General features: G+C 36.1%; 1 protein-coding gene across 3 annotated transcripts in view; it reads left to right on the top strand.

The window, feature by feature from the left end:
* Positions 1–2239: 2239 nt before the first annotated feature.
* The window catches only part of LOC138707990 (large proline-rich protein BAG6), a 124334-nt gene continuing 105199 nt past the window's right edge, over positions 2240–21374 (top strand). The window contains exons 1-3 of one of the 3 annotated variants that reach the window (XM_069838091.1): positions 2240–2722; positions 14192–14268; positions 19639–19756. In XM_069838091.1, the coding sequence (XP_069694192.1) occupies positions 14206–14268; positions 19639–19756 (181 nt within the window). In that variant the 5' untranslated portion in view covers positions 2240–2722; positions 14192–14205. The remainder of the gene's footprint in view (positions 2723–14191; positions 14269–19638; positions 19757–21374) is intronic. The other 2 variants (XM_069838089.1, XM_069838090.1) reach the window with 2 other exon arrangements.

Below are 21374 nucleotides of genomic sequence, written 5' to 3'. Positions count from 1 at the left end.
GAACATTTGAAACTAAATTAGTGAAAAGAAGAAACTTAAAAATATGGGATGATGAAATTAAAAACTTAATAAACCAAAAAAAATATTAAATATAAAAAATATTTAAACACAAAAAAAAGTTGAAATAGAATATAAGAAATACAGAGCAATATGCAGAAGAGAAACAAGGAAGAGACACAGAGAATCATGGACTAAATTTATTGCAAATTTAGAATCAGATCTGTACAAAACAAAACGTAATGCATTTAAAGTACTAAAATATATGAACCAAGACATTAAAGAATCCGTTAAACTTAACTGCGGTGTAACTAAGGAACAACTTTTAGATTATTATGAAACTCTTTGGAATGATAATAATTATTCCACTGAAACTGTACAGAGCAGTAATCAAGAAATAACAAAATTATCAATGGAGGAAGTAACTGAAAGTTTAAAGAAAACTAAAAATGGCAAAGCAACTGGAGAAGATGGCATAAATTCCGAATTGTACAAATATTCCGGTGAAAAATTTCACATAAGATTATTAAATTTCTTTAATAATATATATGTACAAGCATACATACCTAACGAATGAAGAAGCAGTACTGTCTTGCCTTTATACAAAAAGGGAGATAAACGGAACCCAAATAATTATAGAGGAATTAGTTTATTAAATACATGTTACAAGATATATGCCAAAATTTTAAATGGAAGATTAAAACAAGAAAGTGAATTGTTCCTTTCAGAAAGTCAGAATGGGTTCAGAAAGGGCAGGTCTTGCATGGATGCTGCCTTCCCGATAAAATTGTTAATTGAAAAAAGACGAGAGTTTAATTTAGAAACGCATTTAGCCTTTATTGATTATATCAAAGCTTTTGACCTAAATTAATGGAAATTTTTCAAAAAAGAAATATAACAAATATCCTGCTTCAAAACATTTGCAATATTTACACTAACAATAAAATAAATGTAAAATTTAATAATTTTACTTCTAACTATAGATCCATAAATCAAGGAGTACGACAAGATTGCCCATTGTCACCAAGTCTTTTCAATATATACATGGATGAAATAATACGCCTTTGGTGTGAGGAGTACAAATTAGAAATTCAAATTTCAAGTTCCATAAGACTAAACACAGTTCTTTTCGCGGACAACCAAGTATTAGTTGCAAACTCCGAAGACAATTTACAGATGGGTATATTTAAACTAAATAAAATCATAGAAGTACATGGCATGAAGATTTCACCAGAAAAAAACAAAATAATGGCATTTGAAGGTACGAGTACAAACCCAATCCGAAGCAAAATTGTTGTTGAAAATGTGATTTTAGAACAGATAAATTCCTTTTCATACTTGGGATGTAATATATCATACGAAGGAGAGAATGATGTAAGTAGAAAAATTAACAAATTTTTACAAATATTAGGACTGCTAAACCATACCCTAAAACCAAGTTTAGTACAGAAACATTCCAGAATAAAACTATATAAAACCCTTACACTACCAATTCTCCTCTATGGAAGTGAAATTTGGGTTCTGAAACAAAGAAATATCAGCAGATTAAGAGCAGCTGAAATGAAATATCTGCGACGAAGTGCAGGATACACACTTCTGGACCACAAGAGGAACGAGGATATACTGCAGGAACTCAACATGCAACCATTAGAAGAAAAATTTACAGAATACAGAAACAGATGGCTTGAACACATTTCTCGTATGGAAGCTGGCCGGACACCCCAAGAAATGCTAAAATACCACCCTCAAGGACGACGACCTGGACGTCCACAGAAACATCTATTGGATCCTGTATAACTGGAACCGAAACAGGCCAACAATGGCCTAATTTCGTGCCTGGAATATGATGATGATGATTATTATTAATGTTATGCATTACAATCAATAAAGTGAAGAAGAATTGTGTAACTTTTGTTTTTTAATCATTTTTTTCCTTCAAAATGATTTTCCTCTTACATTTAACCTAAATACTGAACAAAATATGCATCTTACGCACTATAATTTCCTCATCCAATTCCGTATATTAAATGAGTTTGAATTCCCGCTTGATTTGAGAGGTCGAGCCGGTAGGATGTCCATTTTGTTAGTATAAAGTCTTTGAATGAGAGGATAAATCTTTGATCTAGAGCAAGAGAATTTGCTGTTAATCGGTATGGCAATGATTCAACGACTTGTGTGTGTGTGTGTGTGTGTTTTTTTTTTGGTACGTCTTTGACGTCTCAGTAGTTGAGGGATTATAATCGCTGGAATAATCCAGTCAGAGGAGTATAGCAGGCTATGGATTTGTAATCGGATAGTTGCGCAGCTAAATGAAATTATATTTTTCATTGCGTGAAGTAAGGAACTGTTGCAGCATTGTCTTTGAATTGTTATATTATATCGTTTTTGCGGTGTTGCTATATGAGAACAAGGATATATGATTTGCGGGCTAATTTCAAGTGATATATGGAAAAAGAGGTTCTGCATTTAACGTTGCACATATACAAATGTCTGACGTAGCTTGTTTCACCTAGATTCGAAAAGGCAAAGCGGTATTATCGAAGTGATTTAATAATGTTTATATATCTGGTGCATAATTGAGCCAGTATAAATTTTGTAGCCGAAATATAAATAGTCTCTTGGTATCTTGTGATGCTCTTAGACAGGAGCCATTTTATATTTGTATGCAGAACATTCATTGAAACAAGTCTGTCAGAATTTGTTGTATAATTACCCGTTAAATTAAGTAAGTATTTAATAACATGATTTCGTTACTATTTTTAAGCAATGCATGCAAATAGCGTTAGCTACCTGGAGTTTTTTCTTGTGGTTTCTGCGTTTGCAGGGTTTCATCTATGAAACATGAATTATGACCTCCATGTTTTAACATGTTCAAGATGAAATAATAGTTTAAATGGAAATTATGGGTTTTGAAATTGCACCTAGTTTATCAAGAATTTAGTGACATTAAATAATAGGCCTATATATATTTTTAATTTATGTGTGTTCATTTGAGTTTGAGCAATAAACTGTTGAGAGAGATACTGTTTTTAGCCTTCGCGAGAGAGACAATTTGGTGAATAATACTTACGTTCCAGCAACTATAGGAACTTGATAAAATACCTTGAAAATGCCTTGGAGTTACATTATTGATTAGTAGCAATTGATGTGATCACTGGGAGAGCTGTAAGCCCACCCGACCCGCTCGAAATACGTACCTTATATACGAAAATCATCGTGCGTGAATGATTACGGCCATAATTTCGTTAATGTAACAGTGGGTTTCAGTGTCGCCAACATAATAATACTACACACCTAATAAAACCTAACCTGTCACATGATACACACCTAATCTAACCTAACCTAACCTGTCACATAATACTACATATGTTGTAACATTCCTCACATTTAGTATAATTTCGTTTGCATGTATTGCCGGCCCTGCTGCTGGTGTCGGTAACCGTCTAGTGGAAATGGATCGTAATTCGGGTCTATATGACTATAGAATATCGGTAGTGTGTTTATGAGAATATATGTTGGCTAGGTTGGAGAATGGGGTGATGTCATGTGGTCGACGTATGTGAGAAGGTTAGTGGGTTAGTTGAGGTGATATCTCAGTGACATGAGGTCGACGTATGTGAGAAGGTTAGTGGGTCAATTGAGGTGATATCTCAGTGAGTTTTATTTACTCGTCGTGTTGGTTTACGTCGGCCATGTTATGACGTCAGAATCGTTTGTCAAACTTGACGAAAATTAAGCGATATCCTATAATAAAAGGATCACCGTAATTCCATGAAGAAAATATGGCGACTTTCATAATAATTACTGCATTTAATTAATTCAGTCTAATGTTTTGTGATATTATATTAAATGTGTTATTGTAGTAATATATGTTGTAGTAATATATATATATATATATAGTGCAATAAGAATTGAAATGTGTTGTGATTATGATAAAACTATTGAAAATTGGTTTATAGCGCCACATTGGCAGTGATGAAAGTGTGCATTATTCGTTCAGTGGCTGGTGGATATTCTATATTGACCTCAAAATTAAAAAAAAAAAAAAACTGAGGCAAAAATTTATATCTGTATTGTTTATTATAAACTGTCCATTTCAGCATTGCCAGGCTTAAAATTTGACATTCCAAAAAGACCCCAAATCTTATCAAACTCTACCTAACCTTATCACTGACAGTAGGGCTATATGTCACTAATTTATTTTATCAAACCCGATTTAACTTATCAGACACACTGGGCTACAGATCACTAATCAGTCTCGTCAAACTCTACACAAACTTATCACTAACATCAGACTCATCCAGATATTATTCTTTTGGATATTCTATAGCAGCGATTCTCAAACTTTTTCAGCCATGGAGCCCTTTTTGAAGCAAAAGTTTCTCGTGGAGCCCCAAGAAATATTTACTTTTTAGTTTTATCTGTCTACATGCTATGAAGCATATTTCACACGATACATAAACGGAAGTATGAATATACAGGGTGTATCAAAAATACGTGTACAAACTTCAGGCATGGGTTCCTTACACCAAAAGAAGGAAAAAAGTTCATATGAACATATGTCCCATAATCCTTTGTTTCCCCGTTAGGAACTGTTCAACACATTGGTACACTCATAATGTGCCAACACACAAAACTCATAACCAATGCTCGAAATGTTCTCCTCTTGCTTCTAAACATGCATGCACTCGTCGAATCATGGACTGTCGCACCCTTTCAAATACTCCGGGATGATGTCGAATGGTTTCGCAGGCTTCCATGACACGTCGATGAAGAGTTTCTTGATCCGGTATGTCTGCTCCATAAACCAATTGTTTAAGGTGCCCCCAAAGATAAAAATCCAAAGGATTGAGGTCGAGAGAACGTGCTGGCCATTGAACTGGTCCTCCTCTGCCTATCCGTCATGGTAGACACCAGTCAGTGTATCTCGAACAAGGCGACTAAAATGTGCTGGAGCCCCATCATGCATGAACCACATGTTTTGTCTTATGTTCAGAGGCACATCTTCGTGCAGTAATTTTGGAAGAGTGTTTTGGATAAAGTCCCTGTAGATAGCACCTGTAAGACGTGCTGGTAGAACGTATGGACCTACCAGACAGTCACCTACAATTCCAGCCCACACATTAATCCTAAATTGTTGCTGATGTCTAGCCTGAAATACAGCACGAGGATTACGATCTGCCCATACGTGTTCATTGTGGAAATTGGTAATTCCATCTCTCCCAAACGTTGCCTCGTCTGTAAACAAAACTGATGAGACAAACAATGGATTGGCTATTTGTGCTAGAAACCATTGGCAAAAGTTCTCCCGTGGTGGATAATCGGCAGGCGAAAGGCCCTGCACACGTTGCGGATACAAGAGCTGCTCGTGAAGTACCCTCCATGCTGTACTGTGTGATGTACCAGTTGCCACAGCCAATTGTCTTGTACTGATGCCTGGATCGTCTTCGACACAGTGTAAAATGTCTTCTTCAAGGTTCGGCGTACGAACAACTCTTGGTCTTCCTCGATCACCAGTCTGTGGTGCAACGGTTCCTGTCTCAGCAACGCGACGATACACAGCAGCAAAGGTTTGATGATTCGGTTGTCTTCGGTCTGGAAACGCCATCTGATACAGCTGTACAGCCTCGCGTCCATTACCATTCGCGCGACCATACATAAAAATGATGTCAGCCTGTTCACGAAATGAATATCGTCCTGCCATGGTTGAACGAAACACGTTAACTCACTCCACGTTCACAATTGCAACGTTGAAGACAGACTAATGACAAATGACACATGTAAACAAGTCTCCATGGCAACACTTCGCCATCTGCAGTCCATTTCTGATACGAGTCACAGCCTTCTATGAATGAGTGCATAAAGAAATGAAGTTTTGAGGTTGGACCTCGAAGGCCGTTGAACGCAAACTTTTAGTAATAAATGAATAACGGGGAAACAAAGGATTATGGGACATATGTTCATATGAACTTTTTTCCTTCTTTTGGTGTAAGGAACCCATGCCTGAAGTTTGTACACGTATTTTTGATACACTCTGTATATATAAAGGAAACAATAGTAAAAAAGTACTGGATATAATTTATTTAAATCTACAAAATGATATTAACAAGTAGTAGTTAAGATATTTAAAAAATGTTACAATGTTACATGTACACCTGAAGTTATTGTGAAGAATGTACCTGCTGTTTCTTGCGACAGAGTTTGTCAATGTCCGTTGTCATAGAAGTCAGTTGAAGACTTATATCGTCTTCTGTGTCCAAACAAGTCCGATATTTTGTTTTTGTAGCCGTGTACCTCGAAAATGTCGTTTCACTGAGGAACACAGTACCAAAAGGCAGTGAGAGAAATTTAGCTTTTGAACTTAATATCAAAAGATCCTCCCCTAACTTAGCCCAAAATTTGGGACATGGTTTGCTTTTAAATTATGCCTGACAGTGGCTGTTCGAAACCATGTCTATAAGGACCTCATATCTGAAGCAGTGAGGGCTGCTGGTTTTGACATCACTGGAAATGAATCTACAATCCACTAATATTTCTTTAGAATCGATTCCTGAGTGTCCCTTGGAAAGTATGAATTGATATTTTGAAGCAAATTGTCAAGGTGTTCTTTCATTGTTGCTATAAATGAGACATTCATTGTTATGTTATTTTCTTCTATAAAGTTTGAAGTCAGTGAGAAATGTATGGTTCTTATTGTCGACGCTTTCTATGTAGAACGCCATCTTTTTTTCAGTGCGACAATTTCGTCATCAGCATCGAATATAGTCTTCCGTTTACCTTGTATGTGTGTGCTGAATTCATTTTTGAAAAATGTCTGCCAAATAACATAATTTGTACAACCAATCCTGATCATTCAAATAATCTGCTAGCAAACTGCTCTGGTAATTCAAAAGTGAAGAAACTTCCGTTCGAAGTTCATGTAATCGGGACAACACTTTACTGCGCGACAACCATCGCACTTCTGTGTGCAATATTACTAACAATGACTTGTGTAACTGCGAAGGTCGTGCCTTAACAAAGTTGATAATTTTGACGGCGTTGTCTAGTACCTGCTTTAATAACGCTGGCATTTTTTCGTTGCGAGGGCGTGTTGGTGTAGTACACAGTGACTACTTGTGCAGTTTTTAAAACTTTCTTGATCCTTGCAATAGCGCCAGCAACAGGACCTACCATGGTCTTTGCGCCATCTGTGCACACGTCAATGCAATTGTCCCACGGTATTGAGTTTTCAATGAAGAAGGAAAAAATTCAATATTGCATGTAGAGGATGCCAATGGCTGCAGAACAAAATATTTCATGAAAAAACCTGAAAATTCATATCGCACAAACATAATTAACATAGCTTGTAGAGGATGCCAATGGCTGCAGAACAAAATATTTCATGAAAAAACCTGAAAATTCATATTGCACAAACATAATTAACATAGCTAATCTGGCATAGACTGTGGATTTGTCAAGTTGTAACGAAAATTTCGTTTAACTGATACGGGAAATCATATTTTTTACGTCTTTTCATACATTCTGAATTCGATTATGCACACTGTTATTTGATAAGGGCACACTGGAAATCAAGTTTGCAGTTTTCTCGTCCGCCATGCACTTCACTAATAGTGGTTTCATAAGAGTTTCAGCAAGGGTGAGGTTTACCAGCAAGAGCCTGGTCATGACTAACCAAGTATGACGTTTTCAGTGCTTTCTCGTTGTTTGTTTTTACACGAGGTGAAATTTTGTCTGAACTGCATGGAGTTCGTCACTTTTTCTTTCAAAGTAGTCTACAGTTTTATTTGTGAATTTCTGAATTGAGAAATGCCATCTAAGCTTGGCAGGGAACATAGAACTATTGGGAAAAACTTAGTTACATATCACACACTGTGGACGTTCATCAGCAAACTCAGTGAATCCCATGTCCAAATATAAATCACAATATTTTCGTTTGTTACTTTCAATACCTCTAAACTAGGCATCGTAGACTCTGAGACATGATCATGTTCAACATATTCCGAACTCAATTCCCAGGAATTCGCACTATCTTATTTGAAAGTATGGTTATAGCTGTTTTATCTCCCTTTGACTGAGCACTGGTTGATGGCTAATGACTCTTAGGTCTTAGGGAGCCCGTCTTAAGCCACAGTTCCGGTTCGACGAAAGTTTAGCTAACACATGTGCTATCAAATTAACATGCAGATATGCTGTAACGTAACAGTCAGTAGATCTTAGATTCCATGTGCCATGAATAACAAACGCTGCCTGCCCCGTATATAAAAAATAAAATAAATTTCGAGAATCATTGAGTACTTGGCAAGCAAGAAAGATCGAGATAGTTCAGTGACGAGTAGGTCTAATATTAATGCTTCCATGTAGCAAGAAGAACGCAAACTATTTTCTCAGAAAGTATTTTTCGCTTGATGGAAGTAGTTTCCCTTTTCCCGCTAAGGGCTCCGCGGAGCACACTTTGGGAACCGCTGTTCTATAGTATTGAACCTGCTTTGTTTAGGTTAGGTCAGCTGACTACAGGTAATGCACAGAAAAACATACCGTAGAATGAGGGATCATTCCACGTCAATTCATCCAGACCATGTCACCCACAGTTTCCAGTTTTGCTGAGTACATGTCTTATGTACGGTACCTCATTGAATGACTCTCTTGGAAACTCTATTGAAATCTATGAGTTCGACGAACAGAGAATATAAATTTTGTGATAAATGCTAGGCCTAGTTAACAGTTCACCAGTTGAAAAACTTACAAATAAATTAGGCCTAAGTAATACCAGTTTCCAATCTAATCATTGGATTTTCATATAACTTATATTATAATTAAGATTAGTATTGAATATTATAAAAATCTAAGCTCCAAATTATTGCGACATTTTTTCCATTTATTGCAAGTTAATTTTTTTTTTAAGTGTCATACCTTAGACAAGCCTGAAAATTGTGTACCATAATGGGAATACAATACTGGTACCTACTTTTATTCGCAAAAGTGGAGAATTAGGTACAGCAGCGTCATTACGACAGTAGCCAATTGGAACTAGCCTCATGTACTGTTCATGATATCACCAGGTGATATGTCATATAGTGAGCAACGTGCTGAGTGACAGCAGTCTGGAAGTGATGCATCATTGAGTATGTACACGACCAGAAGTGGTGATGTGCATGAAAACTGAAATGGCGCCTGTTGAACTGGTAGCAACAGCAAGTATAGTTTTGGAAATAATAAAATTGAGAGAAAAGAGAAAGCATAGACCTAAAAGAGATTGTTAGGTGCACGAATGGACAAAGTGAAGACAAATGCTGGTAACTTCAAATACTCTTGTGAAAGATATTTGAAATTAAACAATAATCACTTCAGGATGACAAGTGATCAGTTTTCCTTTCAATGCAAAGGAAGCAGAGAAAAATGAGGATACCTCCAGCAAAACTGAAACTGGAACTAACTGTCCAGTTTTCTGCTACTGGAGACAGTTTCACATCATTGAAATTCTTATATAGGACTCTTTCTTTTTATATTCCTCATTGTTTACTTCTCGTCTCCCATACTCAACAAAACGTAGAGTACATTCACCATTCCATCTATCCATATTTTAACATATTCTAATGCAAGTCCTGCAAGCAACTAATTTACGCTCCAAAGTAGCCATTAAACAGATGGAATCATGGCAAAAACTATGCATCACTGCTCCCTAAAGTTGGAAAACAACAACTTGTTCTAGTGATCTGTAGGTAGTGGTATGCTGACACATTGAAGACTTGCATGGCAGTGTACACAGCTCAATTTAGTAATTCCTCGGCGACTATGTATCACTAAGTGATACCATGTAAATGAGGCTTAAGTACGTGATGCCCCATAATATGGGCATGTTTGCCTGTAGCTTTGTTGCCAGGAGAAATTTGTTTCCGTCTTCTTTCTTAACATTACTTAGACATAGCGCCACTGTTTTGTGACAAGGTTAAAGGGTTTGATAAGCAGATATAGTAGTGTCAATTAGATGCACCATTAGTGATGAGGTTAAATAGGATTTGATGAAGAGATAGATTAATGACAAGTAGGTCCACATTCAGTAACAAGGTTAAATAGAGTTTGGTGTGGTGGGTAATTAGTGACGGGCGCGCTTCCGAATAGGGGTAGCAGGATTTCCCCTAAGGTTAGAGCTCAGTTTAGGTGTGTGTGTGTATTAATCGAAAATTAGTGGCTAGAAAATATTGAGAATAGGACGCATGTTTATATGACATTTTTTTCGATTAATACACACATACCTAAACTGAGCTCTAACCTTAGGGGAAATGCTGCTGCCCCTGTTCGGAAGTGCGCCCTTAGTGACAAGTTCTTCGCGCAAAAATGACACAAGTGAATGTTTGGTCCATTATTCCTTTGATATAACATTTTCGTTTCTCAAATTAGTAGATTACAACAATATTCCACATCATAGAATAGAATTTTAAAAGAATAGAAATCTTACACTTGCAACATAAATATAATATATAGTAAAACAATAATTACAAACATTACGAAGAATATATACAAATCTTCTGATTAGTTACATTACTAGTATTTCTCCTTTATTTTGCTGTGATAACATGTTTGACATGGCTTGGTACAGCCCGGTGACTAGTGGCGAGCTTAGTTGGTGCTGCTCCTTCTTATTCATAGAAAAAAAATTAATTGAGAAATGATAACAATTTACTTTTTGGCAGAAAAATATAGAAGTGTAGGTCACAACATTTTTCAAAATTTGAACTGAAGTGTAACATTTTACAACTGAGACAATTTGATTTCAATTATCTTTTAAGAAACTTGGCTTAAAGTATAGGTCCTTCCTGTGGCAGTATTGACATAACTTGACACAAAATTAGAGAAAATGGAACTTCACAAGTGTCATTGTCAGGTCACTAGAATGATGGCGAGGGTCTATGTGGATGCATGAATTTAATTGTAGCATTGCCTTCTTCACTCTTCACTTTTCACAACTTTTTTCATAACTTGAACCGAAGTGTAACATTTTACAACTGAGACAATTTGACTTCAGTTATGTTGTAAGAATCTTGTTTCAAAGAATAGGTCCTTCCTGTGGCAGTATTGACATCAGCTTGAAACAAAATTAGAGAAAATGGAATTTCACAACTCACTGGCAGGTCAATAGAATGACGGCGAGGGTCTATGTGGATTCATGTCTCCAGCGATACCATTAGTTCTTACTGATTTATGAGTTTTCAATTGAGAGAGTCTTCTCCTTATGTCTCTAGGCTTGAAAGAAAACTGACCCATATTTTCCACAGAAGCTAAATTAAGTATTATTGCCATCGTCCCAAAAACAGTGGCTTAATAGGAATTTAGTTTTTCTACTTTTTCACTGTCCTGTACAATAAATTGAGGTCATTTTTGGAGAGAGGCTTGAGTAGTTTTCCTTGCGTCGTCTCTTCACATATTTGTAAAATTCCCCCCCACTCGTTTTGTTCATCTTTGAAAAGTTTATTTAGGTAATTTTCCTGCACTATCTTTTCGTATTAAGCAGTTCTTTCGATAGTTTTCTAAATTTTGTTTGTTTTACAATGCTTTCATTGTGATGGATTTCCTTAGTTTTCTTTTCAATTTCCATATGTATTTGTTATAATATTCTGGATCAGGATTGTTTGATAAACATTTAACCAGGATAAATTTCTGTATTCCTGTTAATATAATCTGCTTGAACTCCACCCAGCATTCTTCTACACTACTGTCCTTTAGTACCCATAATGAGTACTTTTCTCTAAGATAATTTTGGAAGCCTTCTCTGTCCACTTTGTTATGTTATATTGCAAGATATTTTTTATCTTTGTTCCGCTTTGCTTGAACTTAGCATTCCGTAATATTTCAAGAATTACTGCGTTGTGGTCACTAATACCTGAAATCACTTCAATACCCGCGACTATTTCTGAAGGTCTTAAAAGAAATAGCCTGTATCTAGTAAGGAATCTCACCTTGTTGCCCTAACTTATTTGTTACTTGAGTTAAGTTATGTTTCCAGATGAGTGTACTAATGACTGGGCCTGGCTCATCCCTCCCTCTATTGTACCCTGCCAGTTTACCTGGGGCAAATTGAGATCTTCTGTGATGATAACATTAACGCAAATATGTCTATTTTCCAACAACTATTATTTTAAACAGTACGTTCAAGCCTTCTTTCAGAGCCCTGTATAAATCGATGATGTGTAATGTGTTTCGCAAATAATCATTCACTATGTCTACACCCAATATTTCGAACTCCGAGTCTTTAAAATTTTCAGCGTTCTGCAGACACTCTTTTATACATATAAAAACCCTTCCCCTGTTCCTACACGGTCGCATCTGTATGTTACATAATTGTTTCTAAATACTTCCGAGTCTGTTACTTCGCTAGAAAGCAATGATTCCATTCGTATTATGACGTCAGGATTATGCGAATCTACTAGGATCCAGAATTCAACTGATCTAATTATTATAAATGCTTCTACAATTGACCTGCAGCACTAGTAAAGACTTACCATTACACAACACAATATTGCTGGTCTCTATTGTTTCTGCTGTGGTCGCCGCTGCTGCCTCTGTCTCCCCTGTTGCTGCCGCTACTTCCTCCGCTATTGTTATAGTACATACTATTCGCTGTGCTGCTTTTTTTAAATTTCTTCGCACTGTCGTCATTCCTGGTCGTTCCCCTCTCCATTAACGCCACTCTCGAGAACAGTGCTCCTAGTTCCGTCGCTCCTCTTTGATGTAGATGGACATTGTCACATCCCAGGTCCTCGTCACCGATCCACGAATGTTACTCCCATTCTGTCTGCCACTGAGTTGAATGCCTCATTGATTCACCCAATTTGAGTCCAGTGAACATCCCTTCGCCACACTATTCTTTGTCTGGGGGTACAGCTCTTTCGTCCTTACTCCCATAACATACTCAAATCGTCGCCTTGGGTCATTGGTCCCCACATGTAATGTTATAGTTTTTCGTCCCTTTTGTCCTGATGCTCAAATTTGTGTCTCTCTTCTTTGATTCATATCCCCAGGCAGCACACCACTTCGAGGTCCATATTTTTCTGTCCCACATGTTGTACCATTGAATCTCCTCTCACTAATATCTGCTTCTCCTCGCTTGCCTCCCCGTGTCTCCTTGCGTAGTCACCTGTTTTCTCCTTCAATCTCTCTCAGCCATTCTTCTGTCAGTTGCAGATTCCCTTTCAATTCAGCCACCTCTTTCTTTAGCGATTCAGTTCTGTATTGGTGTTCACAACTATGTCCCTCATACATTCCTTACACCTCCAATTTTCCTCGATATGCTGGTCCCTCTTGAGTTTATGGCAGCTGAAATGAAACCACGTCGAACAAGTGCTGCACAGAAGACCAGTCCTCAGATTGTTCCTGCATACTCCGCACTTCACAGGTCCTGGGTTCAGTTCCACTTCTTAAATCACCAACAGCATGGTTAATATCAGAATCACAAAACTGCTTAGTGCCAGTTCTGCACTCCCCTGGCCTGAAGCTGCCGGGATCCACTTCACCGTTTGTGCCGCCCAGGTACCGACCCTCGCCCGGTACACTGCTAGTTCACATTCCATTGTACCTGCTCTCGACCCTTGACCTTCAATTCCATGCAAATTTTTACAAACTGTTTTCTCACACTTTTCTCAGCGCATTTCATCAGCTTCGAAGGGTAAGGCTGTTACAATTTTGATACTGGGAACATGAAATTTTTACTGCATGTTCTATAAAGTATGGTTAACAAATTAGAATATCAGGCTTTTGATATGTTAATTACTTTGTAAATTAAAAAATAATTTGTATAACAATAGGTACTAGAAAATTAAAAAAATATATATATATTTTGACAAAATAATTTTTTTCTCTATTGTAACAATGTATTTCTAAAATATGAATGTTTTTGTAGGTAGTACATCAAAGATAATGTAATTTTTTTTTCTAGATCATATACTTAAAATTTGTACAAAGAGATGGATTTTGAAAATATGCCCTATTTTTTTTTAGAAAAAGAGTATAACTCAAAATATCTGGGTGACATGTATGAAAATTTGTATCATATGTGGAATATGTATGCCAAAAAATGAACCAAATAGCTCAAAACTGCAGAAGTTGGAAATTTCACCCATCTCCTCCCTTAAGAGTTAATGGGAATGTTCGTGTGTATTTTGTAGTTGTATATACTTACATATATTTTGTTTGTTTTCAGAATTACAAGAAATCATGATTGAGCTGACAGTGAAAACATTAGATTCCCAGAATCATGGATTTTCTGTACCAGATGATGTAAGTTTTATGTTTAATGTTGGCTGAGTGTTAACATAAATTTGAAGTAATGTATTGTTTCATTAGACAAGCATATCATTCAATATGCCAGACTATAAAATAGTCTTGTGCAAATTAAAAAAAAAAAATGTGTAAATTATATATATATACTCGTTCATCTTATATTGTAGGTAGACTTTTAAATTGTACATTAGTGTAGCAGTTCCTACATAATTAAATTATTTTTTAAGTTGTCACATATAAATACATAATTACACAATTCATTTGCTTAATGTTCATTGATGTAGACGAGTGAGGTCTGATTTCTCCAAGTGTGGAAGTAGGAACAAGATTTAATTCTGTAATAGTTCACTAAGGAGTTCTATTCAGTACTTGAATTTCAACTTCAGAAACATGCAGCACAAGCTATATGCTTATAGGTTACATGACATTATTTATAATCGATATATATATATAATTTACACGAATTTCGCCCCCCCCCCACATGCACGCGCGTGCGTGCACACACACACACGCATACACACAATTTAAACGACTTTGCAGCCATCATGTATTAATCACATCGAAGCTACTGCCGTGAAATTTGATGGAAATTACAGAGCAATGCTCAAAATTCTATTATAGATGGCTATGATAACTTTTGAGATTTTTGTTGAAAAATGACGATTTCTGCGCAGAAGAACTGTGCAGCTTGGATTCCCAATGTAACAAGGATATTATCACTGTTCAGCGCAATTTTGGAAGAAAATATGGGGAAAAAAAACCCACCATCCAAGCAATCAGTTTACAACTGGTAGGTTTTTGCCCAATTTCATTGTACAGCATTCTTATGGAAGGGAAATTTGCCAAGTCGCCCTCATTTGATAGAAAGTGAACAGCGTTTGTCAGTGCTTTAAACAAAGTCCTTAGAAATGTACAAGAAGAGCCAGCACACATGAAATCATATTAACTACTCTTACTGCAACATCTAATTGATGATGACTGTGTGCATCTTAACAGTTTCTGCATTTAGTTCAAATGACTACAGGACAGTGGTTTTGCTGGCAAACTGATATTCAGAAATGAAGTTGCCTTTCATGCAGTGGAAAAGTTGATTGTTATAACGTGAGAATTTGGAGATATGAGATTGCATGTGCATTTGTGGAGCTAGAACATGGTTCACCGAAGCTTGTATTCTACACTAGTGTTTCTCAACCACCAGCCATGGTCAGGTACTGGGCCCTGGCATCAATTATACTGGGTGTCGAGATATTCTCCTGGAATTTGTCATTTTACTTTTCTAAGCATTTTTCACGATTTACAGTGGAAATATTCTTAGAAGAATAATTTTCATGATTGTGTCGAAAATCGCAGGCCCAGATTGTCTCTAAACTCTCAGTTCTGAAATCTTAACTATATCAGATCTGTGTAGTAAATGTCAGTGATCAAGTCACTTACTTGTTAATGATAGAGAATTTTTCAGACTTAGTAGAAAGCTTTCAGCATTCGGGAAAGCCAATACCGCTGTTTATGACCATTCGTAAAAATTCCCTGCAAGTCAATTACAACAATGGGTGGCGAATCCTCTGTTCTCAAAACTGGACAAAATAACATGTGTTGCAGATGTCAGTGACCAATTAGCTGGGCAGTAGAAACAATTTTTTTTTTTTCACTTAAATTGAAGATTAAAGTAATCTGTATTCAGTTCTTGATACTGAATAGTCATAGTGAATACAGTCTCTTCGCAAGTTTGCATTACATTGTGTAAGTGGTTGTTTCAGAACCCGAGTGTTGTTCAGACTTTTGAAGTAATAGGCATACAGATTTGAGAGAGAGAGAGAGAGAGAGTGGGTGAGTGAGTTAGTGTGTGTGTGAGAGGGAGAGAGAGAGTGAGAGTGTGTGTGTTTTTTTTATGCTCAGTTTATCTCTGTGCATATGGATGTTTGTGCGTGTGTGTGTGCATATTCGCGCATTTGTAAACAAGTCATATAGTCCTTTTTCAGTGCACATTCTCTAGGTAGTTAAACAAATTTGTGTTTTCTGTACTGTCGTCGCACCACGAGATGCCACAGTGATCCAAAATCCGTAACAAAATTCCATTTTTAAACTTTCCCTGAGAGGAATATGTTAACATACTCTCGTTTTAGCAATTGTTGGGGCTAATACATTTTAATATATCAAAGTCCTAAATTTGAATCTAGTATCTGTTATGACATTCCAAAGTAAGAAATTGCAGCTTACTGAAATTTTACGAACATAATCAAAGGCTTATAAATATGATTAAAGGTTAGTAATTAAAATTATACCGAAAAGTATGTTATTTTCTGACTTCTTTCCTGTCATTAGGTATAATAAAAAATTGTATTTACATGTTTTTCTTCATATAAATTGACTTTGCTTTTTGTGTAATCCTCTGTATACATGCAGAGCTACCAAAAAAGTAGCGCTTGGTAGGGTTGTGCTCTTTACAGCAGTATGTACCCTGGAATGTTCTAAACCAGTGCACGAAACATATACTGTATGTGCAAATTTGAAGTGAGACGAACTTTTTGTATATGCTTGTACTCCAGCGCCAGCACTTGGCTGGCCCAAGCGTGTGCGTGCATTTGGTTTTCACCACTCACGCTGCACTCTATCTAAGAGTAGTTGAGGTGAATTTAGGATGATGTCAAGGTCGGGTGGTCAGTTAAAGTTAAATACACGTGGCGATAGGTTGTGTTCTCTGTTACTCGTTTTATAATTTTAATTTACATTGTGGTTTCGTAAATCACAGCGAGAGTTCTATCAAAGAAGGAAAAAAAGCTGATAGCCTATATCCTTTGTATCACCAAATAATGCAGGCTAAAAATAATTCCTATCCATGTAGTTCACTGAAGTATGTGCAAAGGTTAGGTTACAAAATTTATTAGACCAAACTACCAGTTGAATAGTAAATCTGCAGAACCCCATCATTAAAACATTAGATTTTATACATTTTCAAAATTATATATGAATAATAGTACATAAATTTAATTGGAATGGCTACAGTGGACAGTCTCAATATAAACAAAATTTTATAGCTATAAAATATAGTAATAGTCATGTTCTTCTAACTAGCCTTGTACTGATTTAGTTATATATTTGAGAAGGACATACATCTGCAACTGCAGGAAAAATCATTATGGCAAAATCCATGCCAACCATCTTCCAGATACTGTTGACTGATCAGATTGCAATGGAAAAAGGAAACAATTGCATTGTGATTACAAGAAATGGCCTATATAGAAAACCAGATATCTACATTTTAGTCAACAGTAGTTACTACAAGTACAGGGTAAGAGTTCAGTATTAAACATACTTTTGTTATGATGATCGATGGCAAGGTCTGCAGCACTATAAGCGATACCTCTTCAACAGAGTCATGCTATATCTGTGTAGCCAATTCTCGACAAATGAATAAGTAGAAAGAATAGATGGAAGGGAAAATTAAAACTGCCAACCTGCTCTAATTCGGGCTATCTACACTTCACACGTGGATCAGATTTTTTAAATGTATTCTTAACTCATTGTCTTGATGTTAGGAAGTGGCAAATAAGAAGGAAAGCAGACAAAACTAGTGTAGAAAATGGAAAACACATCATCATTAAGTGCTAGAATGGGCTTACTTGTGGACCAACCAAAAGTCTGGGGTAATAGTACAACAAATGATGGTAACATAGCCCTGTCATTTTGTTACAGTCCAATTCGATCTGCATCAATCACAGGAATTGTTGAGGCCAAATTATAAGATGCTCGACAATTTTTAGAACCCAGTCACGTGGCTATGATATCAACGAGAGAGTTTATGAAGAATGTGTCATACAAACTCGCATTTTTGTAGGGAAGCACACTTGATACTAAATGTCATCATTAATGCACAGTGTAGTTGTACACTCTTTGACACTGAAATTGGTCGCTGTTTAGAGACTGTCCCACCTTGGAATAGGTCGAGAATCATCGTCTGCACTGTGTTAACATGCGTGCATTTTACATAGAGAGATTCGAAGCTCAGTATTTGTAACGAGAAGAAAGAGCTCTATTGCTAAGCCATAAAGACTTCCTAGGGAACATGTCGTTTTGTGACATATTGACTAAGACTTGTCTTCATCCTCGGACCTTGATGCTTAATATTTTCCTATGTGAATGTCGTGTTAACCCGAACAACACTTAGACAAATTCACACTATAGGAGAGCAACCATTTCCTGTGTCAAACGATGTACATAGATCAGCGGTTATTTCTGATGCCTGTCTTCCAATTGGTCAGATGTTAGAAGAGGCCCAAAAAGCAAGAAAGAAAATGGGAAATCATACAAAGAACATCACTTCAGAAAGATTTACAGAACTGCTACTGAGGATATTTTCCAAAGACTTGTGCTATCATTCGACCCCCCCCCCCTCCCCTTATTCTTCTATCGGACATTTTACAAGGAAAATGATGGGAACACTGAGTACTGATGTCGTTAGTCTTATGAAGGCACCAGAATCTACTAGAATTGCAACAGAATTTCCATCTTCAGAGGAGGAGGAGAACGAGGAAGATGAAAAAGCAGAAGAGGAGGAAACTTATGTCTGATTAGCAAGATATGTTTTAAGGCACTCGAAAGCAATATCTGTTTGTTAATTGATTGCAGTATGTATGAAAATAATGTATAACAATATGAGCATATAGATAGCATAAATAGTACAATTTAAAGATATTTTACGAAAATTCTATTCTGTAATACATTAGTATAAGATGGTCTGTGTTGGTTATAAAACATACTGCGCTCCTCATTTTTTCCTAAAAATTGTTTTAAAGTAAATTTTGTAAATAATTTTGCAAATTTTTGCCGACTTTCTCGTCTTTTCGGATCACAAGGCAAAAGGGGAACCTGTGGCGCATGCACATACTATTGTTAACCATAGTATTCCATGGCTTCCCCCTCACCCCACCTAGGATGTATATCTTGTAGTGTGAGGACTGTAGTAAGTCTATGCTGCAATTAGAGTGGATTAAATAACAATGACTATAATTTTTGTATAATTATGTAATATGTAGATGTGTAACAACAAATCAAGTAACCATTGTCGAGAGAGTTACCGGATATGTTTGTATCTGTGTGTAGATTAATGAAATAGATTATGAAGCAATCTAAAAGGCATAAGTTTACATTTCTCTGGATTTTTTACTAAACAATTCCTGTCTTTCTAAATTATTCTGTAGTGCTTTTATTTTGGATCTTTATGGTCACCCTCACTGAGGGCAGATTATTTTGTTAAAAAAATATTTATATATACAATCAGATGAAACTTGATACTTTTACATTTTGGACAATTATTGGGGTTTTGAAAACATGTAAATGTTCTGTAATTGTTATTTTCGTTGCTAACAGACGACAGTTAAGCAGTTGAAAGAAAAAATTGCTGAATCAATAAACATCCCTGCAGATTCTCAGAGGTTGATTTACTGTGGAAGAGTACTGGTGGATGAAAAGAATCTGAGTGAATATGGTAAGGACATTGGAATAACTTACTTGATTCATTTGTTAGAGAGTTTTTGCACCCTTGCTCTACACTAAATGTTAACGCTATGTTGACATCAGAAAATGACGCATTTGGTGACATATGTTAATGTTCGTAAAACTTTGGAAAGAATCATACGATATTTCCTACTCCTTTAACATTTATCATGTTGTAGCTCCTCTGATAATCAGTCAATCGCACTGTAATTTTTATAATTGATAGCTCAGTGTCTAAGAAAGGCATAGAAAAAAATTCGAAATGAAAATCTTTTTTTAAAAGTAAGAAAAAAAAATACTAACTTCGATGTGATCTGTTCGGAATAGACATTTACACCTTAAATGGTAAACTTCTTTGTTTTTCACGTTAGATGGCGGTCAAAGTGAGAGAAATGAAGTAAGTAGATGAATATCATCCACAGTGGTAAATCTCGAGATGCCATGTTTTAACACCGAATTAGGCCTATGGTAAACTCTGTTCGCATCCACATTATCCATCTAGAGATAGTGGATCTGCTATTGACATAACATGGGGTGAATGGCTCTGATTGGTTCTTTCATCAATGACGTCAACATAGCATTAACCGTTTAGTGGACCCGGAGGATGCGAAAATTCTCTGTTGTTAATAAACTGCTCACAGCAACTATGCAAAGAATCCAGCCATAATTTTTCAGTGATTTCTGAATCTTAATTTCTTTAAAGGTTTGTTTTTCGACACAGACTTCTGTCTTAAGATAGCATCCAATCCACTTTCATTTTAATTTTTTCTTATGCTTGCTGTATTATTGTAAAATATGATTTTTCTTCATACTTGGAAATTGTGAATTTTCTGTTACTCATGAACACACTACTATTAACATAGCAGCCACAGAAATAAAACTTTTTATGCTTTTGCATTTTTTGAGAATAATTCTGGGATCAAAAGCAGTAAGAGATTTTAACAAAACTGCAATATTCTGAAACAAATGTTTTATTATCAGTTAATGAACAGTCCGTAGTTTACTGAACTGTGAAGTTGTCAAATTTAGGTTTGTCCTTATAAGGTATATTCAGTAGCATAAGAGAATTGCTTTTTTTTATCGGTCCTACAGTAAATTATTTTTATGTTCTTTCTGACTTATGAACACATTTCACTTTTGTTATCATGGTGCAAGGGCTGTTAACACATTTCACTTTTGTTATCATGGTGCAAGGGCTGTAAACACACTTAAGATGAGCACCTTATTGAACAGTACAGTCGGATCTATCATGAATATTGTGGGAATTGACTCATTTCGATAGTAAGAAAGTGATCTAAACCATAGTCAAAATGAGAAACGTGAACTTTTTAGAGTGCTATTGATTGTTGTAGTTTCATTATTGAAGTTTGAAGGTTTTCACTTGGAATATTTTTTAGATACACTATGCAAATTATTAAAATATTATACTGTATATTCTGTACATCTGGAAAGAGATATTGCATTGTTTGACAGTATTGAATAACATAATATGTTATCCACATATTATGTGGCTTCTGTAATTTCTCACAAAACCACCCAGTTTGAAATTCTTGCTGCTATAGCTGTTACAACTGTACAGAATCTTGTGAATTTACGTTTCTCATATTGAT

This window comes from Periplaneta americana, chromosome 10, assembly GCF_040183065.1.
Source record: "Periplaneta americana isolate PAMFEO1 chromosome 10, P.americana_PAMFEO1_priV1, whole genome shotgun sequence".
Taxonomy (NCBI): domain Eukaryota; kingdom Metazoa; phylum Arthropoda; class Insecta; order Blattodea; family Blattidae; genus Periplaneta; species Periplaneta americana.
Note: the sequence above shows the minus strand (reverse complement) of the source record. Positions and strands in the feature narration are given on the sequence as shown.